At 36.4% G+C, this 18308-nt stretch overlaps 1 protein-coding gene across 1 annotated transcript in view; it reads left to right on the top strand.

The window, feature by feature from the left end:
• MAN1A1 (mannosidase alpha class 1A member 1) overlaps window positions 1-18308 on the top strand; it is a 178491-nt gene that overhangs the window by 99839 nt on the left and 60344 nt on the right. Inside the window, exon 6 of the mRNA XM_037844405.1 lies at window positions 2354-2448. Within this exon, the coding sequence (XP_037700333.1) occupies window positions 2354-2448 (95 nt within the window). The remainder of the gene's footprint in view (window positions 1-2353; window positions 2449-18308) is intronic.

Here is an 18308-nt window from a genome sequence, read left to right on the forward strand (position 1 = left end):
AAGAGAGAGGGAATGAAACTGAGTAGAAGGCACCAAAACAGCACTTGGATAAAAGCCAAGAAAGAATTTCAAATAGTCAATAGGGGAAGTTCTTGAAGAAATACATCATTATTATCATTATCATTATTATAAAAATTACAACTAATCTTTTGAGTGATTACTGTGTGTCCTAAGCTTTTTAAATATAATAACTCATTTATTTCTCTCCACAACCTTTAAAAAATAAATGCAATGCTATCCCCATTTTATAGATGAGGAGGCTTAGGCACAGAGAGTTTAAAAAACAACTTGCCCAAGATTACCCAACTTGAAAACTGGAGCTGGGATTCAAACACGTGTGTTTTGACTTCAGAGCCTGAGCTTTTAACTCCCATGCCATATGGTATAACATCCAAGATGATGTTTTAATTACACAATTTGACTTGGAGTTATGTAAGTTTCTGGAAAAGGAGTTAATTAAGAGTTTAAAAGTTGGGTAGAAACCAGAAAGTCAACAGATGGCTGTGCAGTGATTGGGTAAATCCTTAGAGCAAAAGGGAATCTGGAACTCTCTGGGGTAAGGCAGAGAAAGGGAAGGTGGAATATACCTTTTGGTATATTTTTTCTTTCTCCTTGCCATCCCTAAACAGTTGGCTGTTGAAACAGGAAGTTGTCCCCATGAAAGGGAGTTGTAATAATTTCTGGAATTAAAAAAAAAGTTTCTCATATGACAAACATGTAAGTACCCATAGTTGTATACAAAAGAAATCAGTTTATCTAAATTGATTTTCAACCTAAGTTTTATGTTAAAATTCATATCTTTCTTGACTTTCATTACTAAATGAGAGTTAGATTCAAAAAAAAAAAAAAATAGAGTTTGGAAGTATCCTCCACATTGGCATTACTTGATTGTCTTGAGTGCAGTGTCCAAGTGCCTGGCTTTCTCTGTGGAGAACCTCAGGTCTTGGAGCTGGAGCCAGGGACAGGAATCCTTCCTTTTGAAGAAGCCACACGTGACATCTTTGACAGTAGCCATGTGCTTCTCCATAGACTGGGAGAGAACTTTGTTCCGTTTCCGTGTTCTTCAGGGCTCTTCTAGTCTTACAACTCCTTCATTTGAGGATAGTGAGTTCCTGGCCCACCATGCTCAGTCATATAGTGTCAGCAAGGAGAAGAGACAAAGCACCTGCTTGGTGCTGTGTCTTTAGAAGTGGAAAACCAGTCCTTCCTTCGATGATATAGTTTAACTCACAGCTTTTCTTTGGACCTGAAACTGTGGATGGACATCATCTAAGCAGTCTTGTAAAAGCACAGATCTGCTCAAGGGAATTGGCTGCCCAAAAACCTTTCAGTATTTTCCCATTTTAGCAGAGTAAGATTCTTAACCTTAGAATCATGACCCTTGATAATTTTGGTTCACACTATCTATGTCCAACTCCATTTACGCACATTCCCCTTTTTTCTCAGGCAAACTCACCTAGTCCCTGTGTCTTCTGCAGGCCCCCGGGTGCCTCCATCTCTGCTTACACTGATCCCCTCAGGGATTCCCATTCCACTCCCCACTCCTAATGCCAGTCTCTGTTATTGTTAGCCCCAGTCAAATGCTACATGCAGTCCCTACCTAAATGCTATCTCCACCATAAAGCCTTGCTAAACCCATCTGAGCTTCTATAGGATTTTATCTCCAGCTCTCCTTTGGCATCTACCTCATTTTATCTGTGTTCTAGGTAAGTTTATGTGCCTGTATTGTCTTTCGTCTAAACTCTGACCTTCAAATGGGCAGGATCTGTACCTAACTGAACTCTTTATCTTCTGTATTCTTAAAGTCAAAGAAGTTAATGCTGCAAGGAACTGAGAGGACATATGAATTACTCCTAATCCTATATGCCATTTTAAAACTTCTGTATTCTCTTTGCCCTAGCATTTATCTGTGTTGAAGCTGGGAGGGAACCAGATGCCCTGATCCTTAGTCCAAGACCAGTTTCCCAACTGTAACTGGTCCACAACCTAGATGCTGGATTCACCTGGCAGCTCCTGTGGAGCTTTAAATAATTCTGATCCCAGAGCCCCAAACCATAGAAACTAGAATCTCAGGAGAATCCAGACATTGGGATTATTAAAATTCTTCCCCAATTCCCACTCACTGTTTCTAATATGCAACCAAGATTGAGAATAAAAACCTTACAGCATGCTGGCCCCTGGACCATTCTTGCTTTACTCGGTAAATAATTTGCAAAAAAATGTGTAGCAGTTATTTTAATTTGAGAAGATTTTCCTTTTTCATATTAAAAAAAAAATTTGAAGTAGTCCAGTTCTGTACTACTGCATTTGTTTTGCTTGCAACAACAGCTTACTGAACTGTTTAACTTTTCAGATATTTCGAAAGAAAGCAGTGGAACTTGGGATAAAATTGCTACCTGCATTTCATACTCCCTCTGGAATACCTTGGGCATTGCTGAATATAAAAAGGTAAAATTCTTCATTCTTGACAACATATTTTAAGTTGAGATATTTGAGACTGTGGTCTGACAAATGACACTGGCTGGATAATTGTATTATACAGGTAACAAGTTGCCTCCATTGAGAGTCTTGGGGTCTGTTCTTGTGTTGGAAGCCACCAGCTTTTCAGTGGTCCACAACCACAGATAGGTGTCTGTCATGGGGTGACATGGCCTTACAGAGTCATCCAAGCCAGAAATGATTTGAGGTTTTCACTATTTCATGATGACATTGCATCAGTGATACTGCTTCTCTCCATAGATGCCAAGAACTTTCTGTTACCTTTAAAATTAACATCAAAGCGTTTCACTTCTTAGGAAATAGCACTTCCTCAAAGCACTTACTTAAGTTAAACTACAGTTCTGAGAAACACTTGGACTACTCAGATCCCCCACTCAAGGACCTGGTTTAACAAGGCAGGGAGCACCTGCGGCTGCCCCACCCAGCGTTGTAAGGAGGGAACCAAGCTGCCCCATGGACCCAGAATAATCCAACCTTCTCATCCCACATGGGTGAAGAACCTTGGAATGCTAAGATCATGGCAGTGAGCCCCCAAGAGAAAACTGAGTTGAACAAGCTTCCTAGTATTCTCCCAGGGATTAGTTTGAACACTTATCATAGCTTGAGCATTTTGTTAATAAGCAATTTTGTATTAAACTTACTTCTTAATTCCTTTCTCCCCATAAGCAATCAATTGCATACGTAGCTCTTTATAATAACGAAAATCATGGTGATGATAGCTATTATCATCATAAAATGTCAGATATTGTTCCATACTCTTTACACTTATTACCACTTTTAATCCTCATAATAATCCAATAATGTAGGTACTGTTGTTATCCCCATTAGGTAATTGCCTAACATCATCCAGTAAGTAAATATAGAGTTAGTATTCATACTTAGATATTTTATGTATTTAGTGACTTTCTTTCCTGAAGACTTCACTCATGAGATTATTGGTTTTTTCCTTGTTCCTTCGGCTAATAAATCAGTTAAACACTGTGCTTTGTTTTCATTTGTATGTCAGAGCTCCAGACCTTGAAATCACCCTGTATCTGTCTATTGTGTGTATGTGTGTGTGTGGGCAGGAACAGGGAGGAGTGTTAAGGCAGTAGGATGTGTAGAGTCCACACCACTGAATCATATTAAATTGAGGTATTGTGCCATTATGTAATGTGATATGTCAGCATCCATTTGTCCCATCAGAGGTTTTATTACAACAGCCTCCAGAGAAACAGAACAAGAGAAGTGGGGGTGGGGGTGGGGGGACATATATATACACATATATATAAAGAGATTTATTTTAAGGAGTTGGCTCTTACAGTTGTGGGGTCTGCTAAGTCTGAAATCTGTAGGGCAGGCTGGCAGGCTGAAAAATTATGGTAAGAGTTGACTTTGAAGTCTTGAGTCTGAATTCCTTAAGGGAAGCCAGCAGACTGAAAACTCAGAGAAGAGTAGACAGTGTAGTCCTGAGGCATAAGTTCTTCTGGTAACCACAGCTCTTGCTCTTAAGGACTCCAACTGATTAGATGAGGCCTACCCACATTATTAAGGGTAATAGCCTTTACTTAAAGTCAACCAATTGTAGATGCTACTCGTATCTACAAAAGGCCTTCACAGCAACATCTTGGCCAACGTTTGACCAAACAACTGGACACTATAACCCAGCCAAATTAACACATATAAGTAAACATCACAGAGGTCTGAGGGCTTTCTCTGTAAGTATATGCTACAAAGTTACAAGCCAATGAACTTGGCTTTGAGACAATGTGATGTTTGTCTGGAGTCCCACAATTGTGTGTTTTGTGGGGGGGATGGGTCCTCATATAGACCTTATATATTAGCTTTCTATCTCCAGACTTTGTATTTTCAGAGAGTATTCTGATCACAATAGTACTCTCTTACTTGCGATAAGATCTGGCCACAAAAGCGCTGTACACAATTTTCTTCCCCATCCTCTGAGAAAAATGGTATAGACATAGTGCACAGAGCTAATTGATTATCAAGTGACCTAGTTCTAGATCTTTTACATCTATTCTAGGTTTGTCCTTGATGTAGCCATTAAAACTCTCCAAGCTTACTTGTGAACTGGAACGGGGGCTAGCTCAGTAGTTCTTAACCTTTTAGGGTCCATAGTCCGCTTTGAGGTTGGGATGAAACATGGCCCTCTCCTCAAAATGCATATTGCTGAGTATGCAGGTTTTTGCACAGTTTCAGAAGATTAACAGCACTGTGGGAGTCCACCTACGACTACGAAACCCAGGTTTAGAATCCTGGAGTAGATAATTGCTCAACTTCTACGTGAATTTTCTGTGAAGCTAGTTCCTATTGCTTCCTTGAAGTTAATGAAATTGAATAAAGGCCTACTAAAACTACTAGAGAAGGGTGTAGCCCACATCTTTATAATAGTTCAGTTATTGTAAGGTGCTGGCATTATTTAATTAGTGCTGACCTCTCTTGAAATAAGCATGAGAAACTGGAATATTTTGAAGTGTATTTAACTGTAGTTTGTGTTTATTACTAACAATCAAGTAGATTGTTCCTTAGTTAAATCTGCCCTTAGCGTATAGTAAAGATATTTTTCAGTACGCAAAGGAATACCTTTAAAAGCTGTTAAATACTGAATCGCCTATTATCATCCATATCTGCACCTCTTGAAAATACACTAACTAGGGTATTCCTATTTTTTATAAAACCCTATTTTGCATTTGCAATATTTTACATTAGAGATTTTTTTATGTTTCATTTCAAAGATTATAGGAAAATTGTGTATGTGAAAGAAAACTGCAATGGTAAAAAACAATGTTCCATATTCACTTATGTATTCTCTGATGTTTTCAAGTTAAAGCCGAGGAAATTGGGTGACCATTTTGCCTCTGATAGGACCAATTTTAATTTGTTCCTGGCAACCTGCATGAATTTTTTATTATTTTTATACATCTTCTCCACTCTCAATCCCATTTACTAAATAGCAGTGACTTACCCAAATTCACACAATAAGCATTGGCAAAATTGATAGTAATATCAGTCCAGTAAAATCCTTCCTATCCCTTTGCCCAATCAAGTACGCTCGTCTAATCCACTCTCCTTCCAGCTGTGAAGCTGATTTATCTTCTTAAAAAATTTCCTGTAGGGAAAGAAAATGACATTTCATATTTATCTGCAATAATTACATTTCAAGACGTGCTGTTCATGTCAACTGTGCATATATGCTGCTTCCTCTGAATCTCTGTATTTCCACAGTAGAGGCCAGGGGATAAGGGACAGTTGGCATGGTGCCTCTTTTCTAGTATTTTGAAGGCTGTCACCAGCAGAAGTTGCAAAAGAGAGGGGAAAATTATGCCTGGCAAATCATATTTTCTTAATTACCTTCTCAGAGTAAGGGAGTGTTTTTAGAAGGATGCCCAAGAGGTGAAAAAAAATGCTTGAGGACACTTTTTAGAATATCTGAATATTCACTGTTGACTGGCTTTGAAGCTCTTGGCAAGAATTATGAAAGAGGCACAGAATATGCTGGCTGTAATATCATAATTCTGCTCCTCCCTCTCAATTTTGAAAATAGTGATGGATGTTGCTATTTGCCAACACCTAAATGTTAACAAAAATGTGAACTTATGGGTATTATCTGTCCATATCATCTAGGTATTCAGGTTATTACCTAAAGATACTGGTTTCTTTATGTTTTCTTTGTCTAAAAAAAAGCATTTATTTAAGTCCCTGCTGAGATGAAGGTTTGTGCTAGGTTCTGGGTGTGCTGCAATATTTTCTGCTTCTCTTCACTTTATTCAAGAAGATAACAGACATGGTCTTTACCCTCAGGAGATGTACAGCCTGGTTGGTAAAGCAGAATATATATTTTGCATGTTATATTTTAGGCACACAACGTGTGACTGACGAATGTAAGTTAGTCAGTGCCAAGTAGAGATGAAAAGTCCCCACCCAGCTGGATTTCAAGCAAGCAATATTTTGAATTGGGGAGGTCTATGTATTTGAAGCCGTAACACCAATAAGCCAAATTGGATTTCAGTATTTGTGCAAACTGAGACTATGCAGAGAACCTAAATAATTTACTCATATGCTACATTAGGAACTCTGCCCCAAAATCTGTTTCAAGAAAAAAATATCATAAAATGATCTGTTTTGCTACATCTGTAATAAATTATTAATTTAAAAGCTATCATGTTGTTGTAACTGAATAGGAATTATGATTTAACTGCAAGTAGTAATTGGATTGTAAAACAACCTAGGTGTTATATACAGTCCTGCCTAAACAAATATGGTCGCTTCACCAATACTGTTGTAGAGTGAAGACGCATAAGTTACATAACGTCTTTGCTAAAAGAAATTCATTGCCTTTTAAATAGATTAGATTTTGGTACAACTCAATTTATTTAATGTGAAAGTGTCAGAGTTTTCTGTCTGATCTTGTTGTTACTATTAGCAAGAGGCCCTGTACATTTTCTTTTCCAACCTGAAGAAGAAAAATCACCTCTGTGGTTTGTAACAAGCATTTCACCATTTTCACATTTCTAGGTATAAATCAAGCCTAGGTAGAGAAGACTTATTAGATTTTAGGTATTTTAAAGTGTGTCCTTAATTTAAAATAATGTAGTTAATGTTCCCATTACTCATTTCTATCACAAAGCATAGAGTCTGGGCATGCCTAATTATTCTGTCTTTATCGATAAATGAGTTAGTTTTAGCTATATACTATTTTATCACTTCTCTTTGTGTTTTTTTCTGAACTGACACTTGCCTGGTGGTTACATTAGGTTAGTGGAACTGTCTCCAACATGTGCTTTTATTGCACAATATCAAGGAGTATGCGGGGAAATGACTTTCTCCACTCAGCCTCTCATTAGTCACCAAGTGATGAATGAGGCACAGTTCCTTCACCTGTTTGGGGTTTTTTTTAAATCTTTTTATTTTGAAATACTTTCAAACTTACAAGACAAATACAGAAATAATATAAAACCCATACATAGAATTCCAGCATGCCTCTATTCCCCCACATACCCAAATCTGCCAATTTTAGTATTTTCCCACATTTGCAGTATCATTCTGTCTATCCATCTGTAATATCAATCTCTCTATTTATCAATCCATTTTCTGAATACTTGAGTTATCTTATTTGCATTGATAGCAACTTAACTTCAATAGTATGTATAAACTATGTTTCTATATCCTCATCCCCCCACCATTATATAGTTCTTGTCACACATTACATGTCTATTCTGAGTCTCCATACACTGATTTACCATTACACTGTATGCATTTGCCTTGTTAGATGCTGTAGGAAGTAAAAAGTGGAGTTACAAACCAAAAATACAATAGTACATTTATATTTACCCATGTTGTTACCCTTAGTGGAGATAAACTTGATCTATTGTCTATTGTCCTTTCCTCTCAACCTGCTGAGCTCTTTAGCATCTCTTGAAGGGCTAGTCTAGAGGTGAATAGCTCCCTCAGCTTTTGTTTATCTGGGGATGTCTTAATCTTTCCTTCATTTTTGAAAGAACATTTTACTGGATATAGAATACTTGGTTGAAAGTTTTTTGCTTTCAGCACTTTAAATATATCCTCCCATTGCTTTCTTGCCTCCATGATTTACAATGAGAAATTAGCACTTAATCTTATTGAAGCTCCCTTGTACATGACTTGTTGCTTCTCTCTTGCAGCTTTCAGAATTCTCTCTTTATCTTTAGTGTCCAACAGTTTGATTATAACATATTTTGGTGTTGGTCCATTTGGGTTTATCCCAAATAGGAGTTTGGAGTGCATTGAGCATCTTGGATAATGTCTATTCATATCTTTCATTAAATTTGGGAAGTTTTCAGCCCTTGTTTCTTTGAAAAGTCTCTCTGCCCTTTTCTCTCTTTCTTCTCCTTCTGGGACTCCCACAATGCATATATGGGTACACTTGATGGTGTCCTACAGTTTCCTCAGATTCTGTTCATTTTTCTTCATTCTTTTCTCAAACTGGATGATTCCAATTATTTTCAGGTTCACTGATTCTTTCTTCTAGCAACTCCAATCTGCTGTTGAACCTCTCTAGGGTATTTTTAATTTCTGTTACTATGGTCTTCAGCTCTGTTTGGTTCCTTTTCATAATTTCCATCTCTATCCCATTATTCTCTTTGTGTTCATCTATCGCTTTCCTGATTTGCTTTGGTTCATTGTCCGTGTTTTCCTTTAGTTCTCTGAACACATTTCAGACCACTTTTTAAAAAATCTTTGTCTGGTATGTCCCAGAGCTGGTCCTCCTCAGTGATTGATGGTTTCTAATGCTTTAATCTTCTCCTTTGCTTAGGTCATTGCTTCCTGTTTCTTTATATGTTTTGTCATCTTTTGTTGAAATCTGGATGTTTTGATATTTTAATGTGTTATTGCTGGAATTTAGACTCTGAAGTGTCTGTTTTTTAAGCTTATATCCAGCTAGTTTTATGACAAGGCTTTCCTTCAATGCCAGGAACTAACCAAAAAAAGAAGGTAAAAAAGAAGACACCTTTCACAGTCTTTGCACATTGATCGGTGTAAGTGATCTTTTTCAGAGTTTATCTTATATCATGAGTGTAGAGAATAGCTCTAGGCCAAAGCAAAGAGGTCTCCCTGATCATTTCTACAGATATGTCTTGTCCTGGGCTTTCTCATGTGGTCCTAGAAACACCTCTGTTTACATGGATACAAATGTCTCCACTTTCCTAAGAAACAGCTTCCTCACAGTCCCAAGCACTGTACTGTATGTCCTGTAGTCAGCAGCTCCTTGCCCTTGGTGGCCATAACTTGACTGCTCTCCCACAGCCTTCTATAGGAGAGTTCTGTGAGCTGCTTCTGTACACAGGGCAAGTTCTAGAACAGTGAACCTGCAACAAGTGTCCTGGTTCAGTCCCTCAAGGCTGTCACCACACATGCTGGACCAGACATAATAGCTCCCAGTACGTGCATGAGAGGTACTCTACTCTCTCTCTGGATCCAGAACCAAGAATTCACACTGGGAGCATGAGCTGACTCCACACTGAGCTGGTGAAGAGATGAGGGAGGAGCCAGCCAGGGCGCCACCAGATTCTACTACTTTTAAGTTACCTTTTTCTTGATTTGGCACTCACCCTTTTCCTCTAACCCTTTAACTGTTTTCTGGTGCTTTGAGAAAAATGTTTCTGCTAGTTTATGCTGATTGTTCAAAGATTCTGTGGGGGTTGGAGCACTGAGGCTTCTCACTCTGCCATTTTGATTCCCTCACCTGTTTTTATTTCCTTCACTGTAAAACCTTATTTACTGACCACTCTAATTATCCAGCACAAATGAATACCATGTCATTAGTTACACTGTAGTTTGTATTATAATTAAATTGCAGATTGCCTTATTGTAACTGAAATGAGTCTTCAATTAAGAATTGTACATAGCTTGATGTTGTTTGATAGTGAAAGATTATCCTGCGTGAAGAGTATAGTTAAGTGTTTTAACAAACAGGTGATAGCCACACTATTGAGTTTCTTAATTACCTTGGTGTCATAAAATGCTTAAATATTAAATTGTAGTTGGTTGGTTTTAGTAGACACAGACTATGAAAGACAATCTAATGAAGTTAAATATTTTTAAATATTTTCCATATTTTTCCCTATGTTTTTGCTTTACTGTTGAACTATAAATTTCTGCATTATTAAATTCGCTAACCACTTTTCAAAGTTTCTGGTTTCAGATTTGAAAGAGTTGTATTATATTTTACAATGACACAGAATACAATTCCATACTATAACATTATAAGAATAATATTTAAAAAATCAGTAAACAAATTTTCTGAACACAAGCAGATCAGACGGATTTAATGATTTTCTAGTATTCTAAGTCAAAAATATCCCATAAATATCCTAAAAAAGTTCTCACACAGTGATATAATAAATCTGAGTATAAAATCAGAGCTGCATCTTACACTTCATATCTTATTTCTATGTTTTGTGGCTCTGTTAAGAATTCAAAGGCAAGTTGAATTCAACTCTAGCTAGCAAAGTTAAAAATAAAAGAGGAGTTACAATCTTTCCAAGTGTTTTAAACAAACATTTTTATGATTGTTTTTTTGATTTGATGTTTTATTTTGTTGGGTTTCCCCCTTTTATCTATTTTAACTCATTTGGCCATTTATACTTTTCTGGAAATAGCAACCAACCATACTATAAGGTTTTAAAACTGACATGCATAAAGTTATTAACATCAGACATTAGAACATTATTCCCAGAGTTAAAGCTGCTCTTTATTAACATTATTGATACAGCTCTCAGCCTTGGGTAATTCACCTATTTGAAATTGTCATCTCATACATAAAACTGGAATAACAACAATAATATCTACCCTGATGGTCTCCCAAGGCTTTTATGGGAATCTAATGAGTTAATATGTGAAAGAAGGTTGAACATTACAGAGTGCTGCATAAATAAATGTAAAAGGGAATTATTATTAACTTATGGTCTTGTTCTCTATTTCACTATCTTGATGCTCTCAACCTATTCTCAAGCTTGAGCCTCATTTCCTATGTCAGGAAGGGAGGAATTAGTAGAACTAGCTGGCAATGTGGAAAGTATGTCTCCTTGTGGTCTCTGTAGGATGGGGTAGGTCCATGCTCAAGCATTTAGAATTTTTAAATTATTTTGGATCCATTTCAAGGAAACATAGCCTATAGGACTGTCTTAGTTTGCTGGAGCTGGTATTACAAATACCACACAATGGGTTGGCTTAAACAATAGGAATTTATTGGCTCATGGTTTTTGAGACTAGGATATTCCAAAATCTTGATATCAGCAAGGCTTGCTTTCTCCCCCAAAACTGTGGCATTCTGGTGCTGGCTGCTGGCAATCCTTGGAATTCCTCAGCTTTCCCATCACATAGCAATGTCTTCTCCTTTCTTGTGTTCATGATTTTGAGATTGTCTTTATATGGCCTCCAGTAATCTGGGTTAAGGCTCACCCTACTTCAGTTAACCATACCTTAACTTTAAAAAGGTCCTATTTACAAGTGGTTCACACACACAGGGATATGGATTAAGATTAAAAACGTGTTTGTTAAGAAACATAATTCAACCTACAACAAGGGTCCAATTGAATTTTTCCTTAATAATACGTTTATTTGTGAATAATCTCTTCTAGAAATTAGAACTGCTTGATCCATAGCATTTTAAAAAAGAATGATGTAAAATGTTGTGTTTTTTCTTTCTGCAAGTTCTTTGTGCTAGCTAATGCTTAATTAATATGACACAAACCCAATCTACGAAAAGCTGTGTATTTTCTTGTTATGAACATCCACGTGGACCTATTTCCTAGTTCTCAGGCTGTTCCACCTCCATTATGGTTCTCACTGCTATGGTCACTTTATATCAACAATTTTCAATCTTTCCAGTGCTTTAGAATAACTGGGAATTAATATATATATATATTATATATATATATATATATATAATATATATAATATATATATAATTATATATTATATATATATTATATATAATTATATATATATTATATATATATATAATTGCAGCTTCTCCCAACTACTAGTCTGATTCGGTTGGTTTGGGGTAGGGCTATGGCATTTTAAAAGCCCCCCAGAGCATCTAACATTCAGCTAGGTTTAAGAATCTCTACTTGAAGACTAATATTATTATGCTCAGGCTGGCTTCATTTCTCATCCCAGTTGTCTTTGAAAACTTCCCTGTCTATTGATGTCAATTTAGTGATTGAAATATGGAAATATTAGAAAATTGGTTTGAAAATACCCAGCTTTAATTGAACAGTGGTTCGCAAAGCCTGGAGGGCTTGTTAAAACACATTTTGCCACCCCCTGAGTTTCTGATTCCATCGGTTTTGGATGAGGCTTGAGAATTTCCATTTCTTCCAGGATCCCAGCTGATGCTAATACTGCTGGTCCAGGGGCCACACCTTGAGAACTACTGTAATAGAAAATGACCATCAGAGCTATTAGATTCTTAAATCTCGGAACTGCTCAGGGAGGCTACCAACTCCAAACATCCATGGCAAGGATTTCTGTTTCTATGATTAATTTATTTATGTTAATGACCATCCAAAGTTTCCACTTAACTCTAAGCAGTTCATTGTTTCTTCTGGAAAGCAGCTAATTCCAGGCATTAATTATCCATAAAGACTTTACATGTTCTTTTTTACCCTTGCCCCCTTTTTTTAAATCCAGTGAGAACAGAAGGCAAACTTTGGGTCATTTTAGTATAGGAAAAAGAGGGCATTTTTAATTAACTACTTCAAGGAGACTGTTAAAATGCAGAGCCATTCCATAAAGCCATTTTTGTGGCTTCAGGCAAAGCGACTTCATTATAAGCAGCTGGTGACCCAGACTTGTACCAGAGTAACAGGAGGGGAAGAGCCTCCGAGAGCATTTCATCCTCTCGGGAAGCTTCGGATCACTAAGTCCATGCCAGGCACAAAGTACATTGACCAAACCAAAGGCATTTGTTTATTACTTCAGGTAGAGCCTTCCTTTTTGAGACATAAGGCACAAGCAACTCTGGACAAAGGATGCTTTGCTGTTTCTTCATCCTGCATTTCGAAGCTGTTGGAACTTGAAGAGCCTCAGAATGCCAGAACTGTTTCCTTACTTTCCACTCATCTGAACATAATTGAAGTTAAGGCCCAGGTAAATGGGCTTTTCAGTGTCATTTATTCTCTGGAGGAAGGTCCAACCCACGTCTTCCTCTCCACGTGGCTCTCACAGTCCTCTTCTCCATCCTGCCCTCTTTCCTCTCCATGAATTTTCATTGCCACGAACCCCTTCTGCTGTGCTTCTGGTAGGTCAAAGGCAGAACATTGAGGTGCAGATAAAGTAACCTGGCTGATGTTTTCCCCCGCCATGGATTAGATGTTGGAAAATGTTTTTTCTCTACTTCTATGAGGTAAATTGCAGCCTTTTAGTAATTAAGGATCAGAAATTTTTCAAAGGTGATGTATAGACAACTTAGAATTTGATCTTAATTATCCCAAGAAGGTTGCTTGAATCCCTTTAAAAATTACTTGTGGTACGTGGGAAATCACCCTTCAATTTTTGGCAGTTAGAACCCTGGTACAAAAGCCATGGGACTGGATTGTTAAGAGTCTGACCATTGCTTTCTGCACAGCAGCTACCACTGTTTATGCAGTTAACTCACCCGGAAGATTTTGTGTAAAGGACAATTATAGTTATTTGAATGCAACAAACTCAGAATGGCTTTCATCTCAAGTGTTTCAAATGCATAGTCCTAGTGTTTCAAGATTCGGTTTTGTTCCCTGTATCTACACAAAGGACGGTGAAGCAGTTTCAGCCATTTGAAGTTTATTCTATGCACAGAAACTACATTAGGAACAAGTCAGAACACATAATTCATGCAACGCCTTCAGAGGTCAACAGTAGAAATAATCTTTTCAAGGAACCAGCTTCCCCAGGCCTTTAATGAACCAGCAATCATTTTCCTTGTGATTAATCTCAAATCCAGGCTTATATTGTTTTTCTGGTGCAACCCTTCTGAAAATCTAATTAATAAAGTTTAATTTAAAAATTTTTGGAAATAGTTGGAATAGTTGTTTGAATATCAGCCCAAGTATCAAGGCTCTTTATCTGATCTTACAATTGCCCATCATTGTAAATATTCAACTAACTGCATTGAATCTTTAAGTGAGAATTAGGAGGTCGATATAAAATATTTATACTGCAGCCAATAATTTTTAAACGCATCACAATCTCAGTGGGTGCATTAACAACTCCATGATGCTTCCTGCCTGTGCAGTAATAGCTGTAGTTGTTCTGAAAAATGGGATGAACAATAATTGATTGCAGTCTCCTTTAGTAACTGGAAGAAGAAAAGTGATGGAGCAATACTAAGAATTCATTGTAATTTACTAATCTGGAAATTAATGTGCAGCTGGGCCTGAGTACAGGCAGTGCAATTTGGTGATTTAGCAATCATGACAAATTATCTTCATCTGTAAGGTAGAGAGTCGTTAGCTTTCCTTTATTCGGTTTTTAGTGAGAGACCCCTTTTCAGAAAGACTTCATATGAATGCCTATGTCGCCCTTTTATCCTGAAAATGTCAACTGGAGGTTAGTATTATTAATTAAAGATCCTTTTCCCTCTTTGTCATGTCATGCTATAGTTTTTATGGAACATTTGTACAAAACAGTTATTACTGGTAATTGACCTGCATATGTTGAATAATCTTAAGATGGTACTGAGAGTTTAATGTACCTTGTAAATTGAGAGGCTTCCAATTAAGTCAAGTTCTTAAGATAATCACTTTCAAAACTAATCCAGTAATAGGACATTAGTAAAGCTCTTATTGACTTAATTGTGATAAATTAATAAACAGAACCAATGCAATTACTATCATGGTTTTATCAGAGAGCAGTTTTCCAAAGTTTAAGCATAAATCCATTCTGTGCCCTACCAACACCACTGGAGTACAATAAAAATTACATAAGCCATGTAAAGTGAATACCGTTTCTAATAGCAATGTGTGAGTACATTGTACAAGTAGACTGGATTTTTCTGTTTCTTTCTTTTTAAACATGATTCTATTTGTTTGTTTCAAAGTTCAGTGAATCTACTTGCTAAGCCCTTAAAGCAAGTGATTTCATAAGAGACCTTGTGTGTGCCTTGGACAAAATTATTACATGTTCCTAGGTGTTATCTTATCTCTGCTTTTCTATTCCCTTTGCCTTGGGTTGATGCCCTCTCTCTTCCAAGAACTATAGACTATCCTCTCCTCCTCTCTCTCTGTCCCATTGAGCTGTCAGTTCCTTTTTATACCTAGTAGGCACTCTGCAAAGAGACTTTGGCAAATGAATGAATTATGAATTACAGATTTGCTATAATTTTTTTTATGTATCTGACAGTGCCAATTCCTATAACTGTACTGATTGTAAGTGTTTAAGAAAATGGCAGTAGAAAGAGCAGGAGTCTGCATCTACCACTCTAAAAATAATAGTGTGATATGTGTATATGTCTGTACAAAAGGCATTGAACTATGCATTTAAGATGATGCATTTTCCTGAACGTAATTATAACTCTAAAAAAAAAAAGCAGGGTAATCACATATTTTCTTTTTCTAAGCCTCAGTTTTCTCATTTGTTGAAGTGGGATTAATAAACATGATTATATTTGTAGGAGGATTGTTTATGGCAGGATCTTGAGATTAGAAGAGTTTGGTGGGTCTTGTAGACCTAAAAGAGTGAATCACTGAATTTTCAAATGAAGAAATTTTTTGGTGTCAAGTGAAGAATTTTTTAGTGTCAATTGAATTTTTTTTGGTGTGGGATGTATGCATACATCTGTAATTCTAGCAATCCTCTCATGTGTTCAATTTATAATACACAGTTTTCCACAAACAAGGGAAGCATTATAGACTCCGCATAGTAATTGTCATCATCTGGAACAACAAAGGAATGTACACAATGAAACTGCCCAGCTGAAGAAGGGTTATTTTTAAATTATGAGAATATCCTAAAATGAGGACTGCAATAGGGATTAAAATTGTGGAGATTTCATTAATTCTGGGGAATTAAATTTGTGGTTCTTAAATTTAACAGGAAAAATTAACGTTAATGCTGTATAAATGCAGCACTTTTAGCTGTTTACATGCAAATTACTGCAGCTAGTTGCATTACGGTGTAGAAGGAAGCACCCCACAATTATATCATGACCATAAATCAGTGAGTGGTTTTCAGCCTTTGTGATTGCTCTTTCATCGGTAAAATATTCTTGAACAATCACCCCAAAATATGTATTCTTATTTATAAATTATGCATACATAATCCACAGTATTAATATGCCATGGCCATTTTAAAACATTCCAAAACAATTATGAAAGGATAAGATGTAGATGAAAAAATAAGATATTTTTAAATTAATGTCTTAAGTTTGTTTTTAATATTTTTAGTGAGAGCAGGATTAATTTTTTTTTTAATTTCAGTTTAATATTTTGGTACAGTGATTCAAAGGTCTTGTTTTATGTAACTAACTTGGTTTTAACAGCTATCCCAGATGAAAAAGATACAAAGTTTGCATGGATAAAACTTGTTTATTTTAAATCCCATCCATTGGTTAGGCAAAGAATTTTCTTGAAATTTTACTAGTGAATTTCTGTCTTTCCTTACATCATCATTTGTTCTTGCAAGTTAATAGAAAGGTGTTACACTTTTAGGTAGATCGATAGGCCAACAGACAGACTTTTTCTATTTCAATGAGTTCAAAAATTTCTGGACTTCTTCCTTTGGAAGATTTTAAAACAAGTTAGAAAATTCCATTTTCAAGTCTCATACTCATATATGAGAGCTGAACCACTTTCACAAATACTTTCAGGAACATCCAGTTTCAAAATTGTCTTCTTAGAATGGGCTTTTTTCAAAAGGCAGATTTCTTCTTAATCATGTTAAATTGTCACTTTTACCTTGAAGTGCTAGATTAAGTGTATTGTTTACTTTTTTTAATTATCTGCAAGGTGTAGCATACTACTGACACCACTTGACAAACAAAATGCAAATGTAGGACACATTCTTTTCATGAAGTAACATAATTTAAATATTTTACCTCAAGACAATCAGAAAATCTTTGGTGCAAAATATTTTCATGATCTCAGCCCAACTCTGTGCATTGTATTGCAGTTCTTCTACTGTGTAAAGGTCTTGGTTTTGAAAATTAACTGCACTGATTACATCCTATAGCACATAACCTGCAATAGATCAAAAATCACTGAAAGCTGTGGAATGTGGGAGGAGCCCACTGCCCACCTGGCCTCATCCACAGGAACCTTTTACATAAGCCCGGAGGGAGGGGAGAGTAGGGGAGCAGTGCATAGCTGAACATTTAATTTTAATAAAGCTTTTTTCTTATGTTTCAATTAAAAAAAATATATAGAAATAGAAGCTCTGTTCGTTTTTTCGTGCACCCCCCTAATTAAGAGTCTTCCGTTCCACTTCAAAGGCTACTGCCATAAACAATAAACATCTAAATGTCATTTACTTTATCAAGCTCAGACCAATTTCCTATCATTCTGAAGTTTATAATGAGCACACGGTCTCATTATATTAAGTGGACTTTGATCCTGTGTAGATTACTCTTGAGCATATTTTTTTCATTGGTTTAAAAGAAACTTATAAATTATTTTTAACCAGATGTAAATATTACAAGACTAACCACATTCGCCTTTATTTGTATTAATTTTCTCCACTTTAAAGTAGGCCAACTGTGGCAGTGTGCCTGAAAAGGTTATTAATTAGAGCAAGTGCTTTTCTTTGGTGAGGTATCGTTTTTAAAATACAATAGGTCAGAAAGTGCTTAAAGAGATTTGTCTTTAATATTGGTTGGGTAAGCAATAATATGGTTGAGGTGTGAGCCTGTATTGGGAGAGTATTTTAAAAAGAGCAGCATGTTTGGTTCTAGTATCCAAAATTTTTGCTAGATTCATTTGGAAGCCTAGATTCAAATGATAGGATTCACTAACCCTAGTTTCTGAGGCCTATGAGCAGGAGAGTGATGATTTTATCTTTATATTTGAAAAAGAAGTTTCATAAAGTGGAACTTTGAGTCAGCATAAGCTCTATGTGGAATAATCTATTAGATTAATAAATGTGCTTTTCAGGTTTTTCTAAAGATTGCAAAGCCTAGGTCCTTTTCAAACTAATGGGGCAAAAAACATATTTACTATTATGTTGATCTTAAAGGTAAAGAGTACAAAGGGGAGGAGGTGGGAGGCAAGAGGAATTGTGAATATACAGGCTATTGGCAGCCAGGTCACATATACTTATGCAATTCTATGTAGTTTACAGAGGACTTACAAATATAC

Source organism: Choloepus didactylus, chromosome 7 (assembly GCF_015220235.1).
Source record: "Choloepus didactylus isolate mChoDid1 chromosome 7, mChoDid1.pri, whole genome shotgun sequence".
Taxonomy (NCBI): Eukaryota; Metazoa; Chordata; class Mammalia; order Pilosa; family Megalonychidae; genus Choloepus; species Choloepus didactylus.